A 26,158-nucleotide genomic window follows, 5' to 3' on the forward strand; every position below is an offset into this window, starting at 1 on the left:
TTTACTTGGCTCACTGGCACCTAGAGCAGGGCCAGAACAGGTGCTCAGAAAGTATTATTGCATGAGAAAATGGCATTCCCTTCTCTGAGCCTCAGTTTCCCCATCTGCAAAATGGGGATAATAACACAATAGCATCAACCTCACAGGGGTGTTAAGATTAAATGAGAACACACATGTAAGGCCCAGGCACAGTGCCTGGCACTCAGTCACCAGTGGTTAATGACGCTGTTACTGTTACCAATACACGATGGAATCCCCTGGCAGGAACGTGTGGGCAGGGCCGGGGGATTCCCACACACTCCCCAAATGACCCGGGTTCCAAGCAGCTGGGCTAATTGGCCCTGGCCCATTTCTTGTCACTGCCAAAGTCTTGGACACCTGACAGCAGAGAGAGGGCAAATTCAGGATGAAGAGCGTGCTTAACTCAATTGTAAGTTTATTAGAAAGGCCATGGACAGATGAACCCTGAGTTACCAGCTGAGGAAGAAATGAAAAAAGCCCCTGCCCCTCCTGGCCCGCCCCAGTGGCCTCCTGTGAACTCTGTCCTGTGGCAGACCCCAACAGAAGTCGGCCAAAAAGTGCTTTCCACATCCTCTCCCTGGGGCTGCCCGACCTGACTGCAGGGGACCCAGTGGCGGCCGACGTGGATGCTGGTGCCTAGAGCTGGGAGCCGGCAGGGCGTGGGTCCTCCCCTGTAGCAAAGTGGTTCTAGAGCCCTCAGCAGAACAGAATGGAAAAGGAGCCGGCTGGGGATAGAGTGAGTTCTGCGAACAGCCAGAGGCTCTGAGAGGTGACGCTGGGCGGCCCTGGAGGTGTGTGCAGATGGCTACAAATGGCCCATCGTGGGGGTCCACGTGGAGGATCCCAAAGCTGCTCTAAGGAGTCTCAGCCACAGAGAGCCCTAGCGTGACTCGAGCCCCATCCTGGGTTCGCATTGGCTATTTCTGCTCCCACGGAGGCAAATGGATCTTGTAAAAATCCATGGTGGCTGATACCATTTTTTCCTTAAAAAAAGTCTGTACAGTGAATTGCTTTCAGCCAGCAGAGCCGGAGCCGAGAAGAGTCCATCCTGGGGAAGGAGAAGGCACTTCTCACACCCTCACTGGGGGTGATCGGGGCTGGCTGCTTCTCGGGCCCCTGGGGGTTCCAGCTCCCTCTGGCCTGTGGCTCGGGCCTGCTCCCTCTCGGAAGGATGCTGTGTCCATCAAGCTAGCACTGCCCTGCGGCCTGACAGCCCTTGGCCCCTCACAGGGTGGTGGACGGCAGCTTCCTCACTCGCCGCTGGGCCAGGATAGAGGACTCGATGGGCTTCAGCTGGGGGGTGGGCTTGGAGCTGTTGAGGGCGGAGTACGTGGCTGCCATGGCTCCCTAGAGAGATGGGGGAGGTCAGTTCACAATGGGGGGAGGTGTGGGCGGGAGGGGATGTGTGTCCCAGGGCCAGGCCAGCCCTTCCCCATGTTCCACAGCCCACCCAACCACCGTTAATCCAGTCTTGGGGGTCCTTTGTGGTCACTGGTCCTGCCTCCCCCTTCAGACTGGAGGCCTGAGGTCAGCAGCTGTGTCCTCCAGAGGACTGGGGACCCAGGAGTGCACTGTGACACTGTGGCATCTTAGCCTGGGCTCCCTGAGGACAGGGCTGTGTCTTCTCCTCTGTCCCACCTCAAGGTGCCTGGTACAGACATGGCATCTCCTGACCCTGCCACCTCCAGTCCATGCTCATGCCATCCTGGCCTGGCCCCTGAGGATGCCCAGCAGCCCGGGGTGGCCATACCTTCACAAGCTGCAGGTCCTGGTGGGACAGCTGGCTCTGGGGAAGCTTGTCTTTCTGGGTGATCCACGGGTGCTGCAGGACCTGCTTAGCTGTGAGGCGCTGGTGGGGGTCCACGTGCAACATCTTGGACACCAGGTCCTGGGGGCACAGTAGGCAAGGGGGTGGTGGGAGGGGCAGCAGGGGAGCAGATAGCTGTGTCCCGCTGTTGGGGACAGGAAGGCCACCATCTCCCTGCAAAAGCCCCTGTGACCCACTGTCCACACTGCACCAGGGCTCCCACACAGCCCAGACATTCCTTTCTTTGGGCCTTTGTGGCTCTCGGCCCTTCTTCCTGGATGCCCCTCCCTTCCTCCTTCACCTTCAAAGAGTCGGGAAGGTGGGAAGAGCCTAAAGTTTGCAGTCAGGCAGACTCAGGTCCAAAACCTGACTTTTCTACGCATCAAGTGAGTGCCCTGGATGAGTTACTTCAACTCTCTGACCCTCAGTTTCCCTCTGAGAGAAGGAATAACAACGCCTGCCTCGTGGGCTGGTGTGAGGTGGCACTGTCCATAAGGGACTCAACCCTGTGTCTGGCACAGAGGTTCCCAGTGGGAACTCCCGGGCTCTGCTTGCTCCCAGGAACTTTGCGAATACTGAAAGCTCACATCCACCTCCTTCAAGAAGACGCTGCTGGGCTGCACCAGTCGCTCTGCTCCGTGCCTCCACTGCCCGTGCCCCCGGCCAAGGGGACTGGCCTCTCTGCTGCCTGGCACCGGTTCCTTGCGTGCAGGCCTGTCTGTCCCACCACACTAAGTGTCCACAGGGCAGGGACTGGATTATGCAGCCCTCTGCCCCCCACAGGACCCAGAACATGAGAAGGGCCAGTGAATGGTCACCAAGTTGCTCAGCAAGGTTGGGGGGTCTGCCTGGGAATCTTCCACTTGGAGAAATACGGCAATAGAACATTCCACTCAGAGAAACGAAGCTGCAGGAAACCTGTTCGTGAACGGCTGAAAAGCTCTGGGATGGGACGCTGCCACCTTCCTCCAAATGAGCCCGATGCAGGCCTCACAGACTCACCTTGGCTGTCTCTGAAACCGTGTTCCAATTTCCCCCGCTGAGCGTAAACTTCCCACTGCCGATCCGGGTCAGGATTTCCTCTGGTGTGTCACTGGGCCCGTTGGCAAATGGAGTGTATCTGCAGGAAAGCCCACACAGTCTGGGTACAGACTTGTGCCTCCATCCTAGGGCCAGGGGTGGGGTGGGAGACTGTGTGCCCCTGAGTTGAGCTCCCAAAAGCAGGCCCATGTCTCCTGCTTCAGACCCCCACCCCCAGGCAGGGCTGGGTCTCTCCTATCAGACAAGCCCCACCCGGCCCAAATGCTAGGGCTGGCGCCGTGGGGAGGAGTCCAGGTCAGGGCCACTCACCCTGCCAGCATGGTGTAGAGCAGAATGCCCAGGCTCCAGATGTCACAGCCTTCATCGTAGCCCTGGCGCTTCAGCACCTGCCAGCGAGCCAGGGGAGGGTGGTCAGCTTGGGGGACAGAAGTGGCCTCATATGCTTGCCTGCTACTCCCCAGAAGGGTAGGAGAAGGGTTCTAGCCACAGGCTGGATGTTCCCTTGGCACCTGGGCCAACATCAGAGACTAGAGCCCTGGCCAGTGTGGGACCTCTGGGAGGGGCACGGGCCTCCAGCTCCCCTTCACTCTTGCACCTGAGGAGGCTGGGCCACTCACCTCGGGTGCCACGAAGTTGGCTGTGTAGCAAGGTGTCATGAGGAGCCCGTTCTCAGCCCGCAGCTGTTTGGCAAAGCCAAAGTCACAGATGCGCAGGCACTCGGGGTTCCCGGACTCGTCCACGTACAGGATGTTGCTAGGCTTGAGGTCCCTGTGCACAACCTAGGGGCGGAGGGCTGGGGTCAGTCCTCAGTGCGGGGAGGCTGCCAGTGGCCCAGGCCAACTGCTGGGGAGGAGAAGGTAACAAAGACAGGGCGCAGAGAGAGGGACAGACAGAACCAGAATTCCGAAGAAGGGGAAGGGGCTGAAATCGGGGTCTTATTGCTGCCGCTACTGCCTACTTGAAATCTCTGTGTAAATGCCTACAAGGTGGCTCTAACTTAACCTGTCCCAAACTGAACTCCTACCTTCTCCCTTAAAATCTACTCATCACATAATCTTACCTAGTGGCAGCTCCATCTCTCTTGTTGCTTAGGTCAAAATCTTGAGAGCCATTCTCAATTGCTCTCTTTTTTCCTCACATTCCTCAATCAGCAAGCTCTGCTAGCTCCGCCGTTACAATACATCCAGACCCCAACCATCTCTCAGCCCCTCTACCGGCAGCACCCTGATCCCAGCCACTCTCACCTCCCCACCACAGCCCCACATCCCTGGCTTAGTGCAACCACCTCTTAATGGGTCTCCCTGTTTCCACCCCTGCCTCCCGCCACAGGAGCCAGAGGCAGCCTGTTACACATAGGTCAGATATCATGTCGTCCTGGCTGGAAACCCTCCGAGGCCTCGCCTCTTGAGAGGAAAAGTCCTTACAGTGGCCCACACGAACCCACTGATCTCTCCACTACCCAACGCCCACACCTCTTCCACTCTCTGGTCTTCTAGTGCTCTCTCCCTTGCTGAATGTTTCAGCCACACCAGCGTCTTCTTTTTTTTTTTTTAAGAGACAGGGTCTCACTCTATTGCCCAGTGAGTGCAATGGCACGATCATGGTTCACTGCAACCTCAAACTCCTGGGCTCAAATGATCCTCCTGCCTCAGCCTCATGAGTAGCTGGGACTACAGGGGCTTGCCATCATGCCTGGCTAGTTTAAAAAAATATTTTTAGAGATGGGGTCTTACTATGTTTCCTAGGCTGGTCTCAAGCTCCTGGCCTCAAGCTATCCTCCTGCCTTGGCCTCCCAAAGTATGGGGATTACAGGCGTGAGGCACCGTGCCTGGCCTCATACCAACCCCTTTGCTCTTACTTCAACAAAAGCCAAGTACACTCCGGCCTCAGAACCTTTGCACATGTGGTTCTCACTTTCTGGAATACTCTTCCCTCAAAGACAGGGAACAGAGAGAGGGACAGATGGAACCAGAATCTGAAAGAAGGGGAAGGGGCTGAAATGGGGGTCTTATTGCTGCTGCTACTAACTACTTGATATCTCTATGTAGATGCCTGCAAGGTGGCTCTAACTTAACCTGTGCCAAACTGAACTCCTACTTTCTCCCCTAAAATCTACTCATCACATAATCTTACCTAGTGGCAACTCCATGCCTGGCTCATTCTCTGTCTTCTTTCAGGTCTAGCTCAAATGTCACCATATCAGCGAGGCCTTCCCTGACCGTCCCATATGAAATCTTAACCACCCTCCAGTCCTCCTTAGTCTCCTTACACTGCTTTATTTTTATTTACAGCATTTACCACCATTTGACATGTTTGTTTTCTGAATCTGCCCGCTGGAATGTAAGCTCCATGAGTGTTTTGCTCACTGCAGTACCCCAGCACCTAGAGCGGTTCCTAGTACATAGCAGGTGTTCAGTAATACTTGTTGAATGAACAGATGAATGACACTACTGCGGCCGTAAGCAAATGACTTGCCTCTGGACCCTGTTTGCTCATCGGTAACCTGAAGGGGCTGAACCCTTCCCCTCTCCCTCTGTATAGTTCTATTCATAGACAATCCTCTAACTATCACCTAATTCTACCAACAACCCTCAGATCTCTAACTACAGTCCACAACTTCCCTGAGTCCAGGCTTATACATCCCGCTGCCTAACAGATGCTGGATATTCCACAGAGCCTCGAACTCAACTTATGTTCTCACTTTGCTGCTCCTCTTCCCATGAGCTAATGGAATCTCCATGGGCATTGGCAAAAGCCTTCAATGGCTCCCTACTGTCTGCAAGATAAAGCCCAAAGTCCCTTAGGTATCTGTTCTAGCCTCGTCATCCACTGCATCCCCTCAGGAGTCCTAAGCCCAGGCTGCTGGGGGCTCCTTTGCTAATGACCATGATCACATCTGTCCGTGGGATGCCTGTTCACCTCCAACATCCAGCGCAGGGTCGAGCACAGAGCAAGTGCTAAGTGAACCTTGTGCAAGGAATGAACAAATCACACCTCTGAAACACACCTTGCAGGTTAGATTAGTTGAGTATTTTGTTGGCTTTATCAGGATGGCCCTTTCTTAGTCCCAGTCAAGCCCTGAGTCCTCCAGCGGGTGCCCGTGGAGTGGGCAGATTAGAGAGTAGACATGGCCCAGTGTGGTCCTCCTCCACAGAGGGAAGAGTGTGGGCAGGGTGGCCCCAGCGGCACACCTCAAATTCTATCCAAGCCTTGGAGAAGCCCCTTGGGCTCTCTCCTTCAAACACAATCACATGGCCCAAAGCACAAGCACAAGCCCACCGAGGGCCCAGCCAAGCTTCCTTAAGGTCAGGGATGCTCAGCTTGGCTGAGTACACCAACTACCCTGCACAAGTGAATTCCCAGTTTACAAAGTACTTTCCCAGTCCTGAGCTCACTGGTGCTGCCAGCTGAACCTCAGTAAGTGGGTAGGCAGAGACTGTTGGCTCCATTTTACATAGGGGGAAACTGAGGCTCTGAGAAGTCAACTGACTTGCTCACGTAAATTAGAGGCAGAGGCAAGACTTCAATCTGGTTCTGACCTTAATTCCATGGTCTTTCCAGTTTAGTGTGGCACAAATGACACTCTTGGGAAATAGAGATATGGAAATTTTTGATCTTTATCCTGCTCTAACACAACACAGAGAAACAACATACTCCTGTGTCTCACCATTGCTGGTAGCAGAACAGTAGGGGGGAGAAAGCACAAAGCCCCACGTGATTCTGACACCTGACCCTCAGGTGTGTATGTGGGGGAGGTGGGTACATTTTCTTTTTCTTTCTTTCTTTCTTTTCTTTTTTTTTTTGAGACAGAGTCTTGCTCTGTTGCCCAGGCTAGAGTACCATGGTGTCAGCCTAGCTCACAGCAACCTCCAACTCCTGGGCTCAGGGGATCCTCCTGCCTCAGCCTCCTGAGAAGCTGGGACTACAGGCACACGCCACCATGCCCAGCTAATTTTTTCTGTTTTTGGAAGAGACAGGGTCTCATTCTCGCTAAGTCTGGTCTTGAACTCCTGACCTCGAGCGATCCTCCCGCCCTGGCCTCCCAGAGTGCTAGGATTATAGGCGTGAGCCACTGTGCCCAGCCATTCTCATATCTTACTGCACTGAAGTCACAACAGGCTGGGCAAGTCACAAGGGAAGCCAGGTGGAGTGGGAACCGTGCCAACCAGCCCAAAGGGGCAGCTGCTACTTGGCTCCCGCAGACAGTCATTATGTAGCAACTTGGACCCAGTGTTTTCAAAAGCAGCCAAAGTACCAAACCTTACCAAACCAAACCCCAAGCCAAAAAACACCCCACATCTGGCAGGCCGAACAAAACATGTGTGCAGGCCAAAAGTAGCCACTGAGTCATAGGCCATGACCTTTAGTAGAGCTGTGATCTTAGTCGCAGGAAGGAGTCAGGCAGGCCAGAGTGTGTCATGGCTTTCCCACCCATCCAGAGCTGTGTGGTCTTGGGCATGTCATTGAACCTCTCTAGCCCTCAGTTTTCTCACCTGTAAAATGAGGCTGATAATGGTGTTCCATCCCCAGGAGTGAAGGGAAGAGCCTACTTAGCCCAGGGCTTGAGAAATGGCAGCTGTTGTCACGGTATCCACAGAGCTGCCAGTGGCTGAACCCACCATCATGCAGGATGTGAAGATACAGTGAGTGCCTGTGAAGAAGCACTTAAAAGCTACAGGACAGGAAAATTAGAGGACAGATGTTGTCCCAAGCAGCACCTGACCACACGCACCAGTTGAGAGAACAGACTCTGGAGCTAGATCAGCTATGAGACTTTAGGCCAGTTACTGAAGCACCCAGAGCCTCGATAACTTCACGTATAGAATGGAGATAGTGACAATACCGTCTTCACAGGTTAGCTGGCACAATTAAATGAGTTAATACATAAAGTGCATAGAACCCTGCCTGCCTGTGCACAGTGGCATGTAGTGTTAGCTGCCACTAGCAGCAGCAGCAGCAGAGGGTGTGCACTTGGGTGCCTGTGACCAGCCAAAAAAGACGTGGAGTTGTTCTGTAGGAATCACCTGGTTAAAGAGAGAAGCCAGAGCATGGGGCTGGCTCTCCATGATCCCGTAGCCTTACAGGAACAACCTAGAGGGAGGTTGGGGACTTGAGAGGGCTCCACACATGAAATAAAAAACTCCTGCAAAATATGATGGAAAGGGTACACAACCCAATTTTAAAAAAAGGACCAAAGGCCAGGCGCAGTGGCTCACGCCTGTAATCCTAAAACTCTGGGAGGCCGAGGCGGGAGCATTACTCAAGGTCAGGAGTTCAAGACCAGCCTGAACAAGAGCAAGACCCCGTCTCTACTAAAAATAGAAGGAAATTAGCTGGACAGCTAAATATATATACATAGGAAAAAATTAGCTGAGCATGGTGGCACATGCCTGTAGTCCCAGCTACTTGGGAAGCTGAGGCAGGAGGACTGCTTGAACCCAGGAGTTTGAGGTTGCTGTGAGCTAGGCTGATGCCACAGCCCTCTAGCCCAGGGAACAGAGTGAGACTCTGTCTCAAAAAAAAAAAAAAGGACCAAAGACTTGAACAGGCATTTCATGAAAAAGGCTTTATATGTTTATTGTCCAAACAGCAATAAACACATAAAGAGGTGCTCAACTTTATTTGTCACCAGGGAAATGCAAATTAAGTGCAAGACTACTCCACACCTACCAGAATGACTATGGTTAGAGATGGAAAATACCAAGTGTTGGCGAGTACCAGAACTCTCACACACTTCTGTTAGGAGCATAAACTGGTAAAACCACTTTGGAAAATTGCTTGGCAGTATCTACAAAAGACGAACACGCATATGCTATGTATGACCCTGCAATCCCCGGTTAGGTGGACAACCAACCTTAAAAGGTACATATGTTCACCAAAAGACAAGTACTGTTAATAGGATGTCACAGCAGCATTACTTGTAAATAGTCAAAAACTGGTAACAATCCAACATCTATTAAAAGTAGACGGGACAATTAAATCATATGAAAATGAATGAACTGCAACCACACAACACCGTGGATGAATCTCAAAGACACCACTGAGTGGCCAGACATAAAAGACAAAGTTTTTATAAAATGCAAAACTAACCTCTTAGAAGTTGGCTTAGAATGGTTACCTTAGGGGAGGGGGGCTTTTGAGGAACTTGAAATGCTTTGTTTATTGATCTGGGGTCTGGTTACTGGCTGTATTCACTTTTTGAAAAGTTATTGACTTGTACATTATGATCTGTGCACTTCTCTGTGCTTATACAATGCTTCAATAAAAAGGTAATATTAAAACAAACAGGGGCTCCAGTGGCCCCTGCTCCGTGGTCATCCCCTTCCTATCCCGCAGCTACTGTGGGATCCCCAGCTTATAACCACAGCTACTGCTGATGTCAAATCAACCCAGAGAATCCCCTCTGAATATCTCAACAAGACGAGCTTCCCATTTCTTCACCATCTGCCCCTGGCATTCGGAAAGGGACAGACACCTCGGAGACTCATGGATTTCTGGCTTCGGGATAGAAAAAATTTCCTCCAATAACTTCCCACTCGTGGAAGGCTCTCACTATCTTTGGAGGCAGCTTGCCACTCTAGAAAGTTCTTCCATGCTCTGAGCTGCAGGTGACCCACTGGTAACTCACTGGCTTGGCTGTCCTCTAAACCTTCTTTAACTAGTATTCACTTAAGAACAAAACAGGAAAAGGAAACATATTTACTCTCTGACCTGACATGTTAAATATTAGTCTGTTTGCATTGGCCATTTCAAAAACCAAAGCCACTTCAAACATGACCATTAAAAGCTCACGTGGTAACCAAACTGAAGCTTTGGTTATGAGGCAATGTTCTTTTTCATAAAAGAATTCCTCCTAATAAATTAGACATAATCAGGCATCGCCACTTTTACAAACCCTACCGAAATAACTGATTCAGGCAAAGATCCTGAAAGGACGAGACTGTTAGATGAGGATCTTTACGACCACGAGGTCAGACTGTGGCCACCTGACATGACTGACGGGGAGGCAATGTGACGTGCGCTCACAAGTGTGATGCAAAGTGAACTGCACCGCGTGTCCCATGGAGTGGATGACCTTGGCCTTCTGAATTTTATTCCTATCCCATCCAAAAAAGTTGAAGTTAAATCTAATAGACATTAGAGAACGTGCAGGTTACAGAAACTACAGGCAATAGAGAAACAATGTAGATGAAACAGACAAATCCAGAAGGTGGAACATCCCACAGAACTGATCTCTTCAAGTCAGTGGCATAAAAAAGGAAGTCTAACTATGGAGGTAATGTGGGTGTACTCATTTAGCAAAACGCATAGAATTGTACACTTAAGATCTACTGTATGGGCCAGGCGTGGTGGCTCACACCTGTAATCCTAGCACTCTGGGAGGCCAAGGCAGGAGGATCGCTTGAGCTCAGTTCAAGACCAGCCTCAGCAAGAGCGAGACCCCATCTCTACCAAAAAGAAAAAGGAAAAAAAAGAAGTAAAAAAACCCCAAAACTCAGCCGGGCATTACAGCACGCATCTATAATCCCAGCTACCTGGGAGGCTGAGGCAGAAGGATCGCTTAGAGATGAGTTAGAGTTTGCAGTGAGCTACAATGACGCCACTGCATTCCACCCAGGGCCACAGAGTGAGACTCTGTCTCAACTACAACAACAAAAATAAAACAAGGCAATAAACCAATTACAAAAAATACATTTTTGAAAGGACATTAAGGGACTGGGTACTATGTGAAAACAAGTGAAGGTTAATTTTGTTAGTTATTATGAAAGAAAATATTCACTGCTTTTATTTTTTTATTTTATTTTTAAATTTTTTAGAAACAGAGTCTCACTCTGTAGCCCAGGCTAGACTGCAGTGACACAATCATAGCCCACTATAACCTTGAACTCCTAGGCTCAAGCAATCCTCCTGCCTTAGCCTCCCAAGTAGCTGGGACTACAGGTATGTGCCACCATGCCTGGCTAATTTTTAAAAATTTTTTGTAGAGATGGGGTCTCACTATGTTGCCCAGACTGGTCTCAAACTCCTGGCTTCAAGTGATAGTCTCACCTCGGCTTCCCAAAGTTCTGGGATTACAGGAGTGAGCCACCACATCCAGCCTGTTTTTAGAGTTACAGATACACAACTAAGATGATGTGAGGTCTGGCACACGCTTTAAAATACTTTAGTTACAGGCATTTATGGATCAAATGTCATAATGTCTACAACTTCCTCTCAAATGCATCTGTAAAAATATATACTGTATATTTATATTTCTAGAGAGAGACTAGAGAGAGACAGAAAAAGAGAGAGAGAAAGCAAGTGTGGCACGCTGTTAAGATTTGGTTAATCTAGAGGAAAATGACTTTCATTGTACTATTCTTTAAACTTTTCTGTAGATTTGAACTTTTTTCTCATAAAAGGTTGAGAAAAATTCTTCAGTAACAACAAAAAAGAAAGGAAGGAAGGGGGGGAAAGAAGGAAGCAGCAAGTGTAGTAAAAACTCCCGACAATCCTTAAATTTGGGTGATGAGCACGTGGGGTTCATCACACTGTTCCGCACAGTTCTGAGTGCTGGGCTGGTCCTGCCTCCCCCGCGCATCTGCGCAGCCTTTATAGCAAGCCCGCACAGGACCACAGTGCTTCCCTGCGAAGTACCCACCTTGCTTCACCCCACAGCCACCCTGCGATGCGCCAGCTCTTGTTATCACGAATGTGCAGATGAGGAAACAACTCAGAGGGGTGAAGTGGCTTTCCCAACCTCACACCCGGGTAAGTTAAGAAGCCAAGGCCTGGACTCAGCCAGTTGGATCCCAGAGCCTGCATTCTTAAGCCCCCCACTGTCTGATCAGAGCACCCTAAAACATCACCTCATCCAGAGAGAACTCATGCTAACTCTACAGTTTCCAGCTTTAATATGCCCTAAGGAACTTCTCTCCCTCCTTTCCGCGCTGCAGCCTTGACCCAGGGTCATCTACTGCTCCCTTGCCTTGTGCAACAGTAAAGGCCAAGTTCTGCTGTTTGGACCGACACCTCTTCTGCAGCACTTCTGTGTTTCTAGCAGCATTTCCTCCTGCGTCCACTTCCTCTATCTTTGCAATCAAACCCATGGCCAAGTTCACCTCCCTGAAGTGCCACACAGTGACCCTGCCACTGTGTGGCAAAAAACTACTCTCCACCTGCACGTCTCCACCCACATTCCTCAGTCTGCCATTTTGGCTCCACTCTTTCCTGGCTGTGTGACCTTGGGCAAATGGCCTCATGTCTTTGAGCTTCAGCCTTCTTACCGATAAAGTGGGGCCAATAACAGCACCTGCCCCAGGGTTGTTGTAAAAGTCAATTGAGATCAGGTGAGGAAACCTCGCCTTACATGAAATCTTAGCATGGTGACTGGCGTACAGGAGGTACCGAATAAATGTCCCCTTTCACAATGTGGCCGCATCTCTCTCGCCCTCCATTCCTGGCATCCACCCACTCACCCAGTCTCCCCTGTGTCTGGATGGGTGGGTTGGGGGCTGCCACTCCTGGGCCGGCCCACAGTTCATCCACCACCCGGCCCCCGCACTCCTCAGCCCAGACTCACCCCCTGCGAGTGCAGATACTCCACCGTCTTGCTGATGGTGTGCAGGACGAAGCTGGCCTCCCGCTCTGAGAAGAACTTCTGCCGCAAGATCTTGTCCAGCAGCTCCCCGCCCCGCATCAGCTCTGTCACCAGGTACACGTGTTTGCCGTCATCGTACACCTGCCAAAGACCTTACAATCAGGGTCCTCTCCCCAGTGCCAGGCCCGGGCCCCCTGGTCACCAGCTCCGGGGACCAGGGAAGAGTGACAGGAGCCCTAGACATGTGTTCTGTTCTGTGCTTCAGTGCCCCTGGCAGGGCCTTGCCCCATCTGGGCTCCTGTCCTGCCTGGATGGGTGACACTGGCCCTGGGCCTCTGCTGACCAGAATGGGTCTCAGGGAATGCCTGCGTCTCAAGTGAAGGGCCCCTGGGGTGTGGCCAGACCAGAGGGACCAAGGGTCCTCCTCCTCTGCTCATGAGCACTGGGAGAAGGATCAGAAGTCAAAGGAATGGCAGCCCCGAGCCAAATCCGAGAGTGCTGGGTGCCCCGGCGCCCACCCCAGTCTCAGGGGCCCCACTCACATCTTTCAGAGTGATGATGTTGGGGTGTTGCCCGTACCGCAGGAGAATCTCTATCTCTTCCGAGGGATCCCGCTTGCTCTTGTCAATGACCTAAAGAAAGGAATGCATGTGGCAATGTCAGGTTGACAGACTCTGGTGTCCCTCCCTGCCACAGAGCCACACCGCAGGGCCTAGGGGTTGCAGCTGCCCACCTTTCACCCGTCCACAGAGCCCGGGCACAACCCCTCCCCGCCAAAGGGCCACAGCTACATTGGCCTCACCCCCAGCCCAGCAGCCTTGGCCGGGACGCAGTCAGGAGGCCCACCTTGACAGCATACTCCATGTTGGTGGCCTTGTGGACACAGCGCTTGCACACAGAGTAGGAGCCCACACCGATTGTCTCCTTTACCACGTAGCCGTCGCTAAAAACCAGGTTCTTCCCGTGGAGTTGCTGCAGGAGACCAAGACATGGGCCTGACCCCTGGCTCTGGAGTGCCAGGGGCCACTGGCAGTACCCTAGGCCTCGGCTCAGTGGAGATGGCACCAGGGAAGAGCCAGGAGGCCTGGGGTAGAGTGCTGGCCATGTGACCTCAGGTGAGAACCTGCCCCTCTCTGGGCCTCAGTTTTCTACTCTATACGATGGGTACATTTGCTGGCTCCCAGCCTGCCTAGGCTGCAATCTGTGGTCAGAGGGTGGTGGAAGAGGTGGGCAAAAGGGTCACAACATGCTCACCGAGAGGTCTGTGGTTCTGAGAAGCCTGGGCAGGCCTGAGAGGGACACAGGAGCCCTGAGCTGGGTCCTATATCTGCCATTTACTGTCGCTTTCGGCGAGTTGCCTCTCCTTTCTAGGGTGTCACAGCCCACCTCATGGGGTGTCTCAAGGTGCTGAGACATTAACAATAGCAAATGCTCAGTGTGTGCTGTGTGCCAGGCACCATGCTAAGCACTTTCAGCTGGGTCTATGTCCCATGGACAGCCCTGGCTTGTGCCTGTTGTGCTTGCATCCAGTCTGGTTTAATTTTTTATTTTTTGTACAGACACGGTCTCACTATGTTGCTCAGGCTGGTCTTGAACTCCTGGCCCCCAGCAATCCTCCTGCCTCGGCCTCCCACAGAGCTAGGGTTATAGGCGTGAGCCACCACGCCCAGCCCTCAGGCTGGTTTAATATTTGTCCTGGACAAAGACGTCCCAGTCTGGATAATGAAGTACAGAGTCACATTAACTTCATGCACGTTAACTCACGCAGTCCTCACAACCACTCCGTAGGGGCGGGTTCTATCACTTGTCCCATTTACAGATGAGAAAACCAAGGCACCAGGAAGGCAACTGTCTCACCCAAAGTCCCTTGCTTGTAAGCTCTGGACCCAGGCAACGTGCTTTGAAGTCTCTCAACTCTAAACTGTCCAGGGAGCAGTGGAAGTGTACAAATGGGGGATAAGTGTGAGGGGACACAGCCTCCTGCCACCCAGTCCTGCCAGGGAACTGCCAGCTACCCCACCACCACCCTGGGCACCCCCTGGCATTTACCCAGCCCCTGGCTCGGTGCTGGGAAATTTATAACCATGTTGTTGTCCAATTTTCAAGGCCACCGTGGGAGGTCCCTATGGGGAAAGTGAGGACCAAGGAGGCTGGAGGCCCTGTGGGTCCCAGGGTGTGAACCCAGGCCTGCCCGACTCCAGAGCCTGTGTTCTCAGCTGCCTCCCTTGTGGCTTCCAGGTGGAAAATGACGATGGAGCAGCAGTCCCCGCCTCCCTCACCTGAACCACCGAGTGCAGCGGCGCCTGCATGGCACGAGGCTTGCCGTCATCCTCCATCAGGCCAGTGGCCACAAAGCTGAAGCCACGAAACAGCTGATGGGCACCAGCGCTAGGGGGGATGCCTGGGGAATCTGTGGGGACAGGAGCGGGGTGTGAGCCTGAGGAGGTGCCCTTGACACCAAGGCAGCCCAGCAGAGGGGACTGTGAGCTTCCACGCCTGCCCCAGCGGCTGCCCACGGTGGGAACACATGCAGGGCCCAGCCATCCCAGGCCTTAGCCCCGCTGCTCACGTGTGTTTAGACCAGCCCAGTCCAGACACATGAGGAACATAAAGACCCCCACACTGGCCTCTAACCCAGGCCAAGACGGTGGCCCCTGCCTGGCTGCCTCCTCCCCAGCCTGCTGCCTGAGGTCTGTCCCTTCAGGTCCAGCTCTGCACAGCAGCCAGAGGCATGGCTCCAACCACTAATCTGCCGCCCTGCCTGCACCCTTCAAATGCTCCCCTCTGCCCTCAGGAGGGAGCCAGGCTCCTTAGTCTGACAATTGAGGTCCTTGTGACCGTAGCCTCCCTCCCTACCCAATAGCTGAGCCACACTGGACTTCCCGGATCCTTAGAGGGGTCTCTGAGCCACTACACATGCTGTTCCCTCTAACTGGATAATGCCCTCCTCATCTACCCGCCAAGGCTCAGCTCACACGCTCCCTCCTCTGAGAAGTCTTGCCTGGTGGGCTCCTCTGGCCCCTGTCCCCTGTGAAGCTGCACTTGTCACACTGCCCAGCCGCTGTCTTCATGCGTCTCTCCCAGCGATGGCCTGAGCTACATGAGGGCGGAGCCCGGGGCCTGCCTTGTTCACCACCGATACCCCTACAGCTGGCACATAGTAGGGATCTGGTCCATAATTTGCCAGACACACAAGACAGACTGCCTGGAGAAGTGCTGAGCTCCCTGTCATCAAAGGTGTGTTAGCCGCAGTGAGAAAAGCACCCCCTCTGCTAAAATATGCCCAGAACCAACACTCCGCCCCCCACCTGCTGCCAAAATCCAGCCAAAACATTAAGATTTACCCAGCTCCCTCCCAGAAGCCCCCTTATTGGCTTCTTGCAGCAACCCCAGGGAAGAGTGCGTTTGTGGCTATGCCCATATTCCAGACAAGTACAATGAAGCCCAGTAGTCAGAACAGCCAAAGCCGAGTCTCACGCCTGCCCCTGGCCTGTGGGCGCTGTCCCCTCTGCTCAGCCGGACTGTCTCTACCACGCAGTGTTGCAGGGTCAGATTCCTTATCCCTGACATGAGCGTGAGATTGACATGTCTGGTCTCCCCAGTGGGCTGGAAGATGCCCAGGGCAGGGGTCCTGACTTTTCTATTGTGGCTGTAACCACCCACACCCCCCCACTCCCTTGCCCGGACACAAAGAGGCCCACAGAGCCCCAGAGTGGGAGTCGGGCAGAGTGAGGCAGGGACAGAGTCAGAGTCCCCCAGAGCCAGACACTCACCGCCTGTCCACCCACACACCTGGGCCTGCCAGAGTCCCTGACTCCCTGCCCCCCATTGTACCAGCCCAGGACAGCCAAGCCAGATAAGCGACGTACCCCTGGGTGTGCGGGACGTGAACTCAGTGTCAAAGTAGAAGGTGTCGTCAGGCTGAGCCACGGCTGGCTTAAAAGGTGGCTTGATCTCACGACGGTACAGCTTCTGCAAGGGGGGTGGGCATTCTGGTCACCACAGCACCCCCAAAAGCCCACCGAGAGCCTCACACAGGAGCAGGTACTGGGCCTAGAACAGCACAGGCCACACTGCCCAGCAGACAGGACACAACTGTCTGTCCTCAGGAGGCCAGCCCTTGCCTCCAAGAGCAGACTGTCAACCTCTGCTCCTGCATCTGAGGCCCTTGGCAGAACCCCCCTCCCACTACCCTTCTGGTGACAACCATGGCTGGGGCCTGGCCAGAGCCCTGGCGTGGACGGACACACTCACATTCCAGTCAATGGTGGAGTAGAAGACGTGCCGCTTGATTTCCTCTGCCCCATCGGGGCCGGAGCCTGAAAAAGCCCAAATGAAGGGTCTGCCCTGGATGGTCCAACCCCCTGAGCCCACCCTGCCCACCCAATGGCCTCACAGTGCTCTGGGACCAGCTGCTGGAGCAGGGGAGAGGATGGGCTCACCCTGCCCTGAATCTACCCAGCCCTGTTGCCCACTCAGCACTTCCCACTTTCTGGAGCTTTTAATGATCAAGCTCCAATGTACTGATGGAAAAAGAAAGGCCCAGAGAGGTTAGGCAACTTCTCCAAGGCCACGCAGTCAGGACAGAGGCTGGACTTGCTCCGAGATCTATAGCAGGCCCCCACCCATTTCCAGCGTAGGCCTCATCTCTGTTCCTCTTATCCTACTGCCCTTTTCAACCACTCGACCCTGTCAAGGACCTGGACTTGACCTTACAAAGCTGGCCATGGACCGGGTGAACCCAGAAGCCAAGGAAGCCAGCACACACTGACCTCCTACCGCATGCCAGGCACGTTCCCACGCCTCATTTCAGCAGAGCCCTGCGAGCTCAGCATCACCATCTCCCACTGAGACGAGGAACCTGGGGCTCAGAGAGGTGAACACCTGCCCTGGGTCACTTAGCATAAGTGGCACTCATTTGTTCAACAAATATTTATGGAGGGACTGCTGCGTGCCAGGCAGTGGGGACCTGACACAGAGCCGTGGCTGGGACCTGAGCCTTCTGACTCCTCAGCTCATGCTGTTTCTCTTGTGCCAGCAGCCTTGGCGGAGAAGCTACGTGGGGGCCTCTGTCCTTGTCCCCAAAGGGAGTGGGGATGACTCAGTTCCTGCCTTCCCCCTACACACAGGTCAACCCCCCTCTGCAACACCACACATGGAGCCAGAAAGCAGGGTGGCCTGCGGCATTGTCTGCCCACACAAAGGACAACGGCCCCTTTCAGCCCCAGATGTAGCCCCGTGGCCTAGACTGCAGCTGGATCCCGCTCCCACCGCCACACCCTCCCTGGGCTGGGGCTGCTTACCGAGCCGGTTGGCAGGATTCCGCTTGAACAGGGCCCGCAGGAGGCTCTGGGCTTCTGTGCTCAGAAACTGGGGCATGCCCAGCTTTGCCCTGAAACAGCCCCGGGGCTCGTGAGGGCTGAGCCCCACCCCAGAGGCCCCGTCTCCCCTCCCCTCTGCCCAGGTCTAGCTCAGTCCAGACAAGCCATCCACTAGCTCGCCTCCCAAAACTGCAGGGATCCTTCCTGCAGGCCCCAGTGGATGAAAAGGTGGCTCTGGAAGGCACAGCGTTTAACCCAGGGGAGTGTCTCGTTGATGGGGAATCTGAGGCCCCCAAACTGGGCCGGGGCTTGGGGGAGAGCCTGAGGGCAGGGCAGGGCTCTGCTTACTTCAGAATCAGTGTCATGGTCTCCTTCCGGTCCTTTCCCTGGAAGGGCAGGGAGCCCGTCAGCATCTCGAACTGCAGAGGACAAGGGTCTATCAGACTCTGGTCCTTGTCTCCCAGCCTCCCCTCCCCTCACCCAGGCCACTCTGCTCCACAGGGTCCTGCTATTTGTCAAAGTCCACCTGGAGCAAGAGCTGTGTTTGCCCCTCTCCCCCTGCCAACCCAGACCACCAAAAGCAACACCAGGGGCCTGAGGCTGGGGAGAAGCCCAGAGCCGGGTGAGGGGTGCCCCAAGTAGGGTCAGGCCTGGGATCCTTCCAAGGAAGGAAACTGCAGCTGTGTATAGGATGAGGCCAGCTTGGCTGAGAGAGGAGAGGGGGAGAGTCTTAGAGAAGATCAACCCCTCACTGTACATATAGGGAAACTGAGGCCAGAGGCTTGGGCTGGATCCTTTACCCCTGCCTGGGCACTCACCATCAACACCCCATAGGACCACCAGTCCGCACTGTGCGTGTGGCCCTGGCGGTTGACGACCTCAGGGGCCATGTACTCCACTGTCCCGCAGAAGGAGTAGGCCTTCTTCTCGTGGTCAATGGCCTCCTTGCTCAGGCCAAAGTCTGCAGAGAGGAGGGCAAGAGGACACATCCTGAGGACCCCTGCCTTCCTTACTGCTACCCTTGGGGTTAGACACTCAACCCCCTGCCTAGAAGCCCGATGGCATCACCCCCATGACATTCAGGAGGAAGCTAAGGCCAGAGAGGTTGGGTGACTTGCCCAAGGTTACACAGTGGGGAGCTGGGATTCAAACCCAGGATGTTCCAAGTCTGGGGCCTGGGTTTCTGAGCACTTTCGAGTAAATGGCACAGCCTCTCAGGAAGAATGAGCCCTGGCACTCAGCCAAGACGGATCGGGAGCCTGTTCTGCCCTCCCCTGGGGCCCGCGGGGCAGTTGCCCTCCACTCACCCGTGAGTTTGATGTGGCCCTCCTCGTCCAGCAGGATGCTGTAACAGACAGATGGGACACTGTGTGGGTTCCGGTGGCACCATGGGGCTGTGAGAGTTGGGCCCAGCCCCGTGGAGATGCTCCACCCAGATCTACCTGATCAATGGGTGGATGCTGCGGATCATGGCAGTGCTTACAGGTATGTTGCCTACCTTTTGTTTGTTTCTTTGTTTTTTGGGTTTTTTTTGAGACAGGGTCTCACTCTGTCTCCCGGGCTAGAGTGCAATGGAGTCATCATAGCTTGATGCAACCTCCTACCTCTTTTGCTAATCCTTGAAACCACTATGTGAGGTAGGTACTATTAAGACCCCATTTTACTAATGGGGAAACTAAGGCTTAAGGAAGTTAAGTAACTCCCGGCAGTCACAGAGCTAGTAGGAAGTGGAGACAGGATTTGAACTCAGGTCTGCCTAATTCTAAAGCCAGATCTCATTGCACCTCAGCCCCTGCTCCCAAGTTATCATTTGAGGGAATTTAGATATGAAGGGAAATTCTGGAGAGGGCCGTATCAAGGAATGACCTTGAACGGTAGCACCTCAGATGTCATACTAGATTAGCAAAAAAGGTGGGTAACACATCTGCAAGGAGGGTGCCTAGACCTTGACAATGGCAGCAGTAACAACTGGGCAGGCCCCCAAGTGAGCCTGCTGCTGCCACCACCTGCTCCACCCACCCATTCCTCAGACAGCCCAAGAGGGGGATGCTGCTGGGGAGAGCCACACCCACCCTGTCAGGTGACCCTGTTCTAGAAGAGACCTCCCCTGGGAAGGTCTGGGTGGGGGCTCCACTCACTTCTCAGGCTTGAGGTCTCTGTAAATGATGCCCAGGCTGTGCAGGTGGTCCAGGCCCAAAGCCAGTTCGGCCAGGTAAAACTTCACGTCCTCCTCCGTGAACATAACCTGCGACAGACAGGGGAGCTTCAGCTGGGACCGCCTCTTCCCCAGGAGCCCGGGCACTAGGCAGTCAGCAGCGTCCTTGTCCTGAGGGTCTACCCTGGGAGGACCCTTGGACACCCCAGTGTCATACACCCTTCTTGCCACAAAGGGGTTTGAAGAAGAAGTCACTAACATACAAGTCACTCATTGTGGCATTGTTCAGAAACAGCAAAAGGTGGGAAACAGCCCAACGGGCCAGGAGAAGATTGGAATAAACTGTCTCCCCACTTAATGAAGGGCTTCATGGCCATAGAACAAGGAGCTTTTCCATGTTCTGCTATGGAGCGATCTCCAAGATCTCCAATCTTGACAAAAGCAAGATATTGAACAGCATATACGGAATGGCACTTTTTACATAAGAAAGTAGGTGTAGGGATTCAGAACTACATTGGGTTTGTTTGCATAAGGAACATGGGAAGGTTTAACAAGAAACCAATAAAAATGTTTACCTATGGGGGGAGGGGCTGGGGGAGAAGGAAGACTTCTCGATGAGTATTTTTCCTTTGAATCATGTAAATGTATTACCTATTCAAACATTAAAACAACATTTTAAAAATTAAAAAAGAAGTTTGGTTCTCTTTAAAGTTTGAATTGTATTAATGGTCCCAGTTTTGATATCTGTCTCAAATCCTTCTCTATCAGTGCAAAGTCCTTTTGGTTAACACGTGGGACAGGAATGCTAGAGTCTCCAGCTTTCTGGGCAGCTTCAGGCTTTTCCCTGGTCCTCACAGCCTGGCCCAGCGCAGCCCTGGAAGAATGGAGGCGGAGAGGGGAGGGGTGCCCTTAGCTCCCCAGAACCAGGGTGGCATCAGATCCAGGGTCTAGTCCTCCTCAGCTCATCTTGGGACAAACTCCCAGGGGCTCTGTCAGGGTGGTGCCAGGTCCAGGCTATACTGGACACGTTCTTTCCAGGGCCCTAGGATGGAGCTGGGGAGAAGACAAGGCCTCTCTCTGGGAGGGTGGCCTCATCGTACCCCCAGCTTTATCCTGGGGCCCCCTGGCAGTGGGATCTCAGCTCACCTCTTTTGAGAGCCGTGTGAAGAGGTCTCCACCACGCAGGAAGTCCAGGATGAGATAGAGTTTGCCCTCGGTCTGGAAGGCTGGGGAGAGGTGAAAAGCAACGGTAGAGTCAGTGGGGCCCCTCGGGGCCTGGCTCCCTCGGCCTGCAGGTGGGCGGGGGCACAGCGTGCAGCGAAGGTAGCAGACCACGGGCAAGGGCGAAGGCTGCAGGGGGCAGGAGCTCAGGTGGGGCCTCGACCTCACCGTAGTGCAGCTTCACCACAAACGGGTGGTTCACGTCAGCCAGGATGTCTCTCTCCATCTTGGTCCGAACACGGTCACGCACTGGCCAGAGGAGAAGAGAAGTCACCGAGAGTCTGGACACCCAGCACAGTCACTCCCAAGCCCCAGATGAGGGCTCTCTTTTCCACTCGTTCCTCTAGGCCTGAGCTCCTGCGGCTCCCTCACTCGGGGTCTTGGGGACACTCAGTTTTCAGATTCCTTCTTTCCCTCCCAGTCTCTTTCAGCCTCCATGGCCTGCTCTCTGCCCCCAGCCCTCAGGGCAGTGCCCGGGCCTTGGCGCCCTGCCTCCCCCGACACCCCATGAAGGGCCATTCAATCCAGCCAGTCTGTGCAACTCGCTGCCCTGCTGTCCTGTTGTCTCAGGTCCCCAGCCTTTGCCTCTGTGCCTCCCCAATGCCTTCACTAGGCCCTCTCCTGGCACAAAAATTCCCAAATTCTAGGCCAGGGCCTGGTGAGAACAGCCGCCAGGGAGCGCGAGAAGCCAATTCCCTGGGTCTAAATTCCTGATTCATGGTCTAACTGGGCATCCCTCACACAGTTGGTTTTGTTTTTTTTTTTTGAGACAGGGTCTTGCTCTGTCACCCAGACTAGAGCACAGTGGTATCACCATAGCTCACTGAAACCTCAAACTCCTGGGCTCAAGCAACCCTCCTACCTCAGCCTCCCGAGTAGCTGGCACTATAGGCATGTGTTGTACTTGGCTAATTTTTTCTATTTTTGGTAGAGATGGAGTCTCACTCTTGTTCAGGCTGGTCTTGAACTCCTGACCCCAAGAGATCCTCCTGCCTTGGCCTCCCAGAGTGCTAGGATTGGCTGTGAGCCACCACACACGGCTCCCTCACATACCTTTTTTCAAAAAAAAAAAAAAAAGAATAAAAGTTGCCAGGCAGCTCTGACCATCAGCAGGTTCTTTGACTCAGTTCAGGACTCACCTCCTCAAGGAAGGTTCTCAACCTGCCCAGCTGGGCAATGGCCTCTGGGCTCCTGCAGCGCCCGGGCTTCCCCTTCAGAGCACTTCTCACCCTCCATTTCAGTTTTGTGTTTCCCTCACTAGACACAGCAGCGACCACACCGGAGTTAACTATTATCAAACCACCTCTACGCTCTTGCCCAGGCAGACAGTCCCTCCTTCCCCAGGGACCCTTCCTCTACCATTTTTGGTCTGGAGAACTCCTAACCCATCCTTCAAGGCATAGCCCACACGGCTACTCCTTAGGTGTCTCCTGACCTCTGAGCCTACCCTCTCCGAGGCTACATCCCCCCACCCCGGGCTCCCCAGCCCTCGGACATCCGTGCACACCGGTCACAGCATGGGTGGCACTGCACTGCCAGGGCGTGTTTGGCCTCTCCCGCCCAGCCTGCGAGCCCTTCACTGCAGGGGCCAAGGCTTCACCTTTCTACTCCCCCTGTGGCTCCCACCATCCCTCCTGAGGGATGGCTCCCACCACCACCAGGCTGGCCTTGGGGTACTAAAGCCATCTGTGACATCCTTAAGGCCAACACTGCCTATATTCCCCCATTCGGCCCCCCACCAGGGCTTGGCTCTGACTCCACCTGGTCAGTGGCCGCACCGGCTCCCAGCCCAACCAAAGAGTCAGTGTCCAACCCAAAGCCACCACCAACCACCCTCGCACCTGTGTAAGGTCCCGGAACTCTAGACCTGGCTCAGGGCCCCCTCTGAACCTCTCTGCCATCCAGCTCCACGGTGCTGTCTTGACCCACCCTCTCTCTCCTGGGCCAGCTACCTCCCTGGACTGTCCTCCTCTTCTCCCACACCCTTCTCTGCCCAGAGCTCAGGGCCACAGAGGTCACCCTCAGACTCTTCTAGCATCATGAAGCAACTCTGCTGACATTCAGAACGCCTGTCTGACCAACTTGGGCTCTGAGGGCCCCCACTTCCCCCACAAGCACATTGCACTCCCCCCACTACCTCCTTCCAGACATTCACAGCCACAGGCCCTGGCACTTGGCTTGGTGGGGGAGAGGTCGGGGTCAGGGCAGAGGGGCTGAGAATAGGCCTGTTTCTCCACCTCCAAACTCGGTGCCCCTGAAGACAGAGCCGTCTCCTTGCCAAACCCTTGAGGTCCGGGCTGCCTCCCTCAGTCCTGGGCTCAGCCTGGGCTCCACACAGGCAGGTGCCCTCACCTTTCAGGGTCGCCTTCTTCAGCACCTTCATGGCGTACAGGTGCCCACTGTCAGGCCGGGTGACCTTCCGCACCAGGAAGACCTGAGAAGGCAGAGAGGAAAGCAGGAAGAAGCTGGGAGGGGACAGAGGCTGCCGGCTCCTGGCCTCCAGGTCCCAGGCTGACCTCCAACCTCATGGGGCCTAAAGTTGACCTTCTGCTCTCCCGGGTACCAAAGTGGCCTCTCACCCTTGCCCCCTGATACTGTGGGCCCCAAGGTGACCCCTGCCCCCTGCCTCTGACATGACCAGTGCTGCCCTCCCAGCTGTGGGCTCACGACTCACTTTGCCAAAGGATCCCTGGCCCAGAACCTTGAGGAGTTCGAAGTGGGACGGATCCGCCTTCTCGGCGCCAGCCTTGACGTGGTGCGTGATGGCGATCTCCTTGAGGACGCCCTCATCCTGACGGAGGGACAGAGCTGTGGGCACAGTGGCCCTGACCAGGGCCGCAGGGGGCATATCGCCCCACCTGACCTCCACAGACAGGCCTGCAGGCCCACCGACAACCGCCCTGACAGGGCCAGCATCCAGGTTCACTGGCATCGCAGGGCTCAAAGGCTGGGAAGGTCACACCAGACAAGGCAGCACCTCTATGGCTCCCGCTGCCCCAGCCTGGCCAGGCCCAAAGGGATGCCCAGGCGTGGCCGGGCTGAGCCAACCCCAGGCTCTGGCTGAGGCCCAGACACCTGCCCTAGGTCTAGCCTGTGGGGCTGCCCTCCCCCTGCTGCTTTGGTTTTGCCACAGTAGGAAGTAGGGTTTGTCTCATATGGGGATGGAGAGCTGGGCATTTGTTCCTGGTCAGGGTGGGATGAGAGGAGCCCTCTGTTCTGTAGGATAGGGCTGCGGTGCACCGAGACCCAGGAGTCACCTGGATGCCCCATGGTCAGTCTGCGGTGGGTCGGAGTAAAGGCCAGAGACTCCATGCCCACCTTCCCAAACTTCCCTCATACAAGCCTACTAGCAGGCCCTTGCCAGGTCCCAGGTGTTCTAGGACCCTCTACCCTCCCTCCAATCTGCCACTATTGCCCTGAAGTGCCTCCTTACTTCCCCAGGAAGCAAGTCTAGGCAGGGTCCAGTCACCCAGCAGGGCCAGGCCTGGGCCAGGAGAGCCCAAAGCCACCTTAGGTCAAACTGGCCTCCCAGGCAGCTGCTCCAAGGGCCACACACAGGCCGGGACCAGACATCCGGGCACACTCACCGAGTCCCGCTGGGGGCCAGAGCCAGGGCCAGGGGCAGGCAGAGAGGTCTGGCTGATCCTGGGCCGCTGCTTCCTGGGCAGCCAGGGGAGCAGGCCCCAGAGCCGCAGACGGGGCGGCTTGGGATCCTGCTCCATCCGCCCAGCAGGGCCACGGCACCATGGCAGGAGCAAGCAGCGTCCGGGGCTGCTGCGGAGGTGGCCGGGCCCAAGGCGGATGTGCAGGGTAAGGGCGGGGGCTGGGCCCGGCCCAGGACAGCCAATCACTCAGAGCCTGTGGTTTCCTAGCTCCAGGTCTACACCCTCACCACGTTCCCTTCCTCTCTCTTCTCCCCCTCCCCAGTGCCTGAGGGCTGCCCTCTGGCCGCCACCCCATCCTCCCTGTGGGCCTGCAAAGGGAAAGCCCCATGTCAATCCAGTGACGAGTAGATAGGTACCCAACAGGCAGAGACAGCCGCCACCATGTGGAGACAGATAAAGAGAGATACCCAATAGGCAGGGGCAGGCATCCAACAGGTGGAGACAGATAAAGACTGGCATCCAACAGGCAGGAGCAGGAGGGTACACATCCTCGAAAGGCAGGGATGGATAAGGACACGTACCCAACAGGCAGAGGTGGAAGCAACATATATCCAATAGGCCGAGACAGATGGAGACACGTACCCAACAAGGGGAAGCAGGACGGGACTCATATCTAACACAGAGGGGGCCAGAGACTTGTACCCAACATGCTGAGGCAGATGGCCATACAAATCCAACAGGCAGTGACAGAAGGGGGCAGGAACCCAACAGGCAGAGACAAAAGGGGACACAAACCCAACAGGCAGAGACAAAGGGGGACATGAACCCAACAGGCATGGACAGATGAGGACATGTATCCAACAGGCAGAGATAGATAGGGACACAAACCCAACAGGCACAGACAGAAGGGGACATGTACCCAACAGGCAGAGACAGGTGGGGATACACCCAACAGACACCCAGCATGTGACATGTCCCCACCAAGTGAAGACAGACACTCATCAAGTAGAGACTGAGGCAGGAACTCCACAACAGGGACAGGCGGGCAGCAGAGACAGCCAGAGTCAGGGAGGCCCAAGCAGACTGACAGATGCCCAGGGCAGGCAGCAGGGCAGAGATCCCCAGGAAAGGGTTAAGGGCAGAGCTGTGGGTTCTTGCTGGTGTACCTGGGGGTGGGGAAAGAGATGAGGGGACACAGCCTGCAGGCTTGCCTGCAGACCCCCAGCAATCAGGACAGCAGTCCACTATCTGTGGCAGACCCATCTCTGAGGTCTTCCATTTCCCTAGGATTTTTTCCCATGCCAGGGCCTGCAGGGGCTATCTCCTGAGCAATCTGATGGCTTTGACTCTGATCCAAATAGCCTAAAAGCTGTTAGCCCCATTTCAGGAACAGGAAACTGAGGCCCA

General features: G+C 54.8%; 1 protein-coding gene across 4 annotated transcripts in view; it reads right to left on the minus strand.

Moving 5' to 3' along the window:
* Window positions 1–419: 419 nt before the first annotated feature.
* The window catches only part of RPS6KA1 (ribosomal protein S6 kinase A1), a 39,153-nt gene continuing 13,414 nt past the window's right edge, over window positions 420–26,158 (minus strand). For 2 of the 4 annotated variants that reach the window (XM_045545868.1, XM_045545869.1), the window contains 20 exons: window positions 23,821–23,937; window positions 23,499–23,580; window positions 21,315–21,395; window positions 21,072–21,151; window positions 19,909–20,015; window positions 19,078–19,115; window positions 18,589–18,731; window positions 18,119–18,189; window positions 17,753–17,841; window positions 16,704–16,768; window positions 16,319–16,421; window positions 14,729–14,859; window positions 13,296–13,421; window positions 12,992–13,081; window positions 12,432–12,590; window positions 3,487–3,648; window positions 3,179–3,255; window positions 2,831–2,948; window positions 1,772–1,909; window positions 420–1,368 (listed from right to left, as the gene is read on the minus strand). In XM_045545868.1, coding sequence (XP_045401824.1) covers window positions 1,246–1,368; window positions 1,772–1,909; window positions 2,831–2,948; window positions 3,179–3,255; window positions 3,487–3,648; window positions 12,432–12,590; window positions 12,992–13,081; window positions 13,296–13,421; window positions 14,729–14,859; window positions 16,319–16,421; window positions 16,704–16,768; window positions 17,753–17,841; window positions 18,119–18,189; window positions 18,589–18,731; window positions 19,078–19,115; window positions 19,909–20,015; window positions 21,072–21,151; window positions 21,315–21,395; window positions 23,499–23,580; window positions 23,821–23,937 — 2,100 coding nt within the window. In that variant the 3' untranslated portion in view covers window positions 420–1,245. Of the gene's footprint in view, window positions 1,369–1,771; window positions 1,910–2,830; window positions 2,949–3,178; window positions 3,256–3,486; window positions 3,649–12,431; window positions 12,591–12,991; window positions 13,082–13,295; window positions 13,422–14,728; window positions 14,860–16,318; window positions 16,422–16,703; window positions 16,769–17,752; window positions 17,842–18,118; window positions 18,190–18,588; window positions 18,732–19,077; window positions 19,116–19,908; window positions 20,016–21,071; window positions 21,152–21,314; window positions 21,396–23,498; window positions 23,581–23,820; window positions 23,955–24,733; window positions 24,975–26,158 lie in introns of those variants that run through there. The other 2 variants (XM_045545870.1, XM_045545866.1) reach the window with 2 other exon arrangements.

The sequence above is a fragment of the Lemur catta genome, chromosome 3 (genome assembly GCF_020740605.2).
Source record: "Lemur catta isolate mLemCat1 chromosome 3, mLemCat1.pri, whole genome shotgun sequence".
In the NCBI taxonomy this organism is placed as follows: domain Eukaryota; kingdom Metazoa; phylum Chordata; class Mammalia; order Primates; family Lemuridae; genus Lemur; species Lemur catta.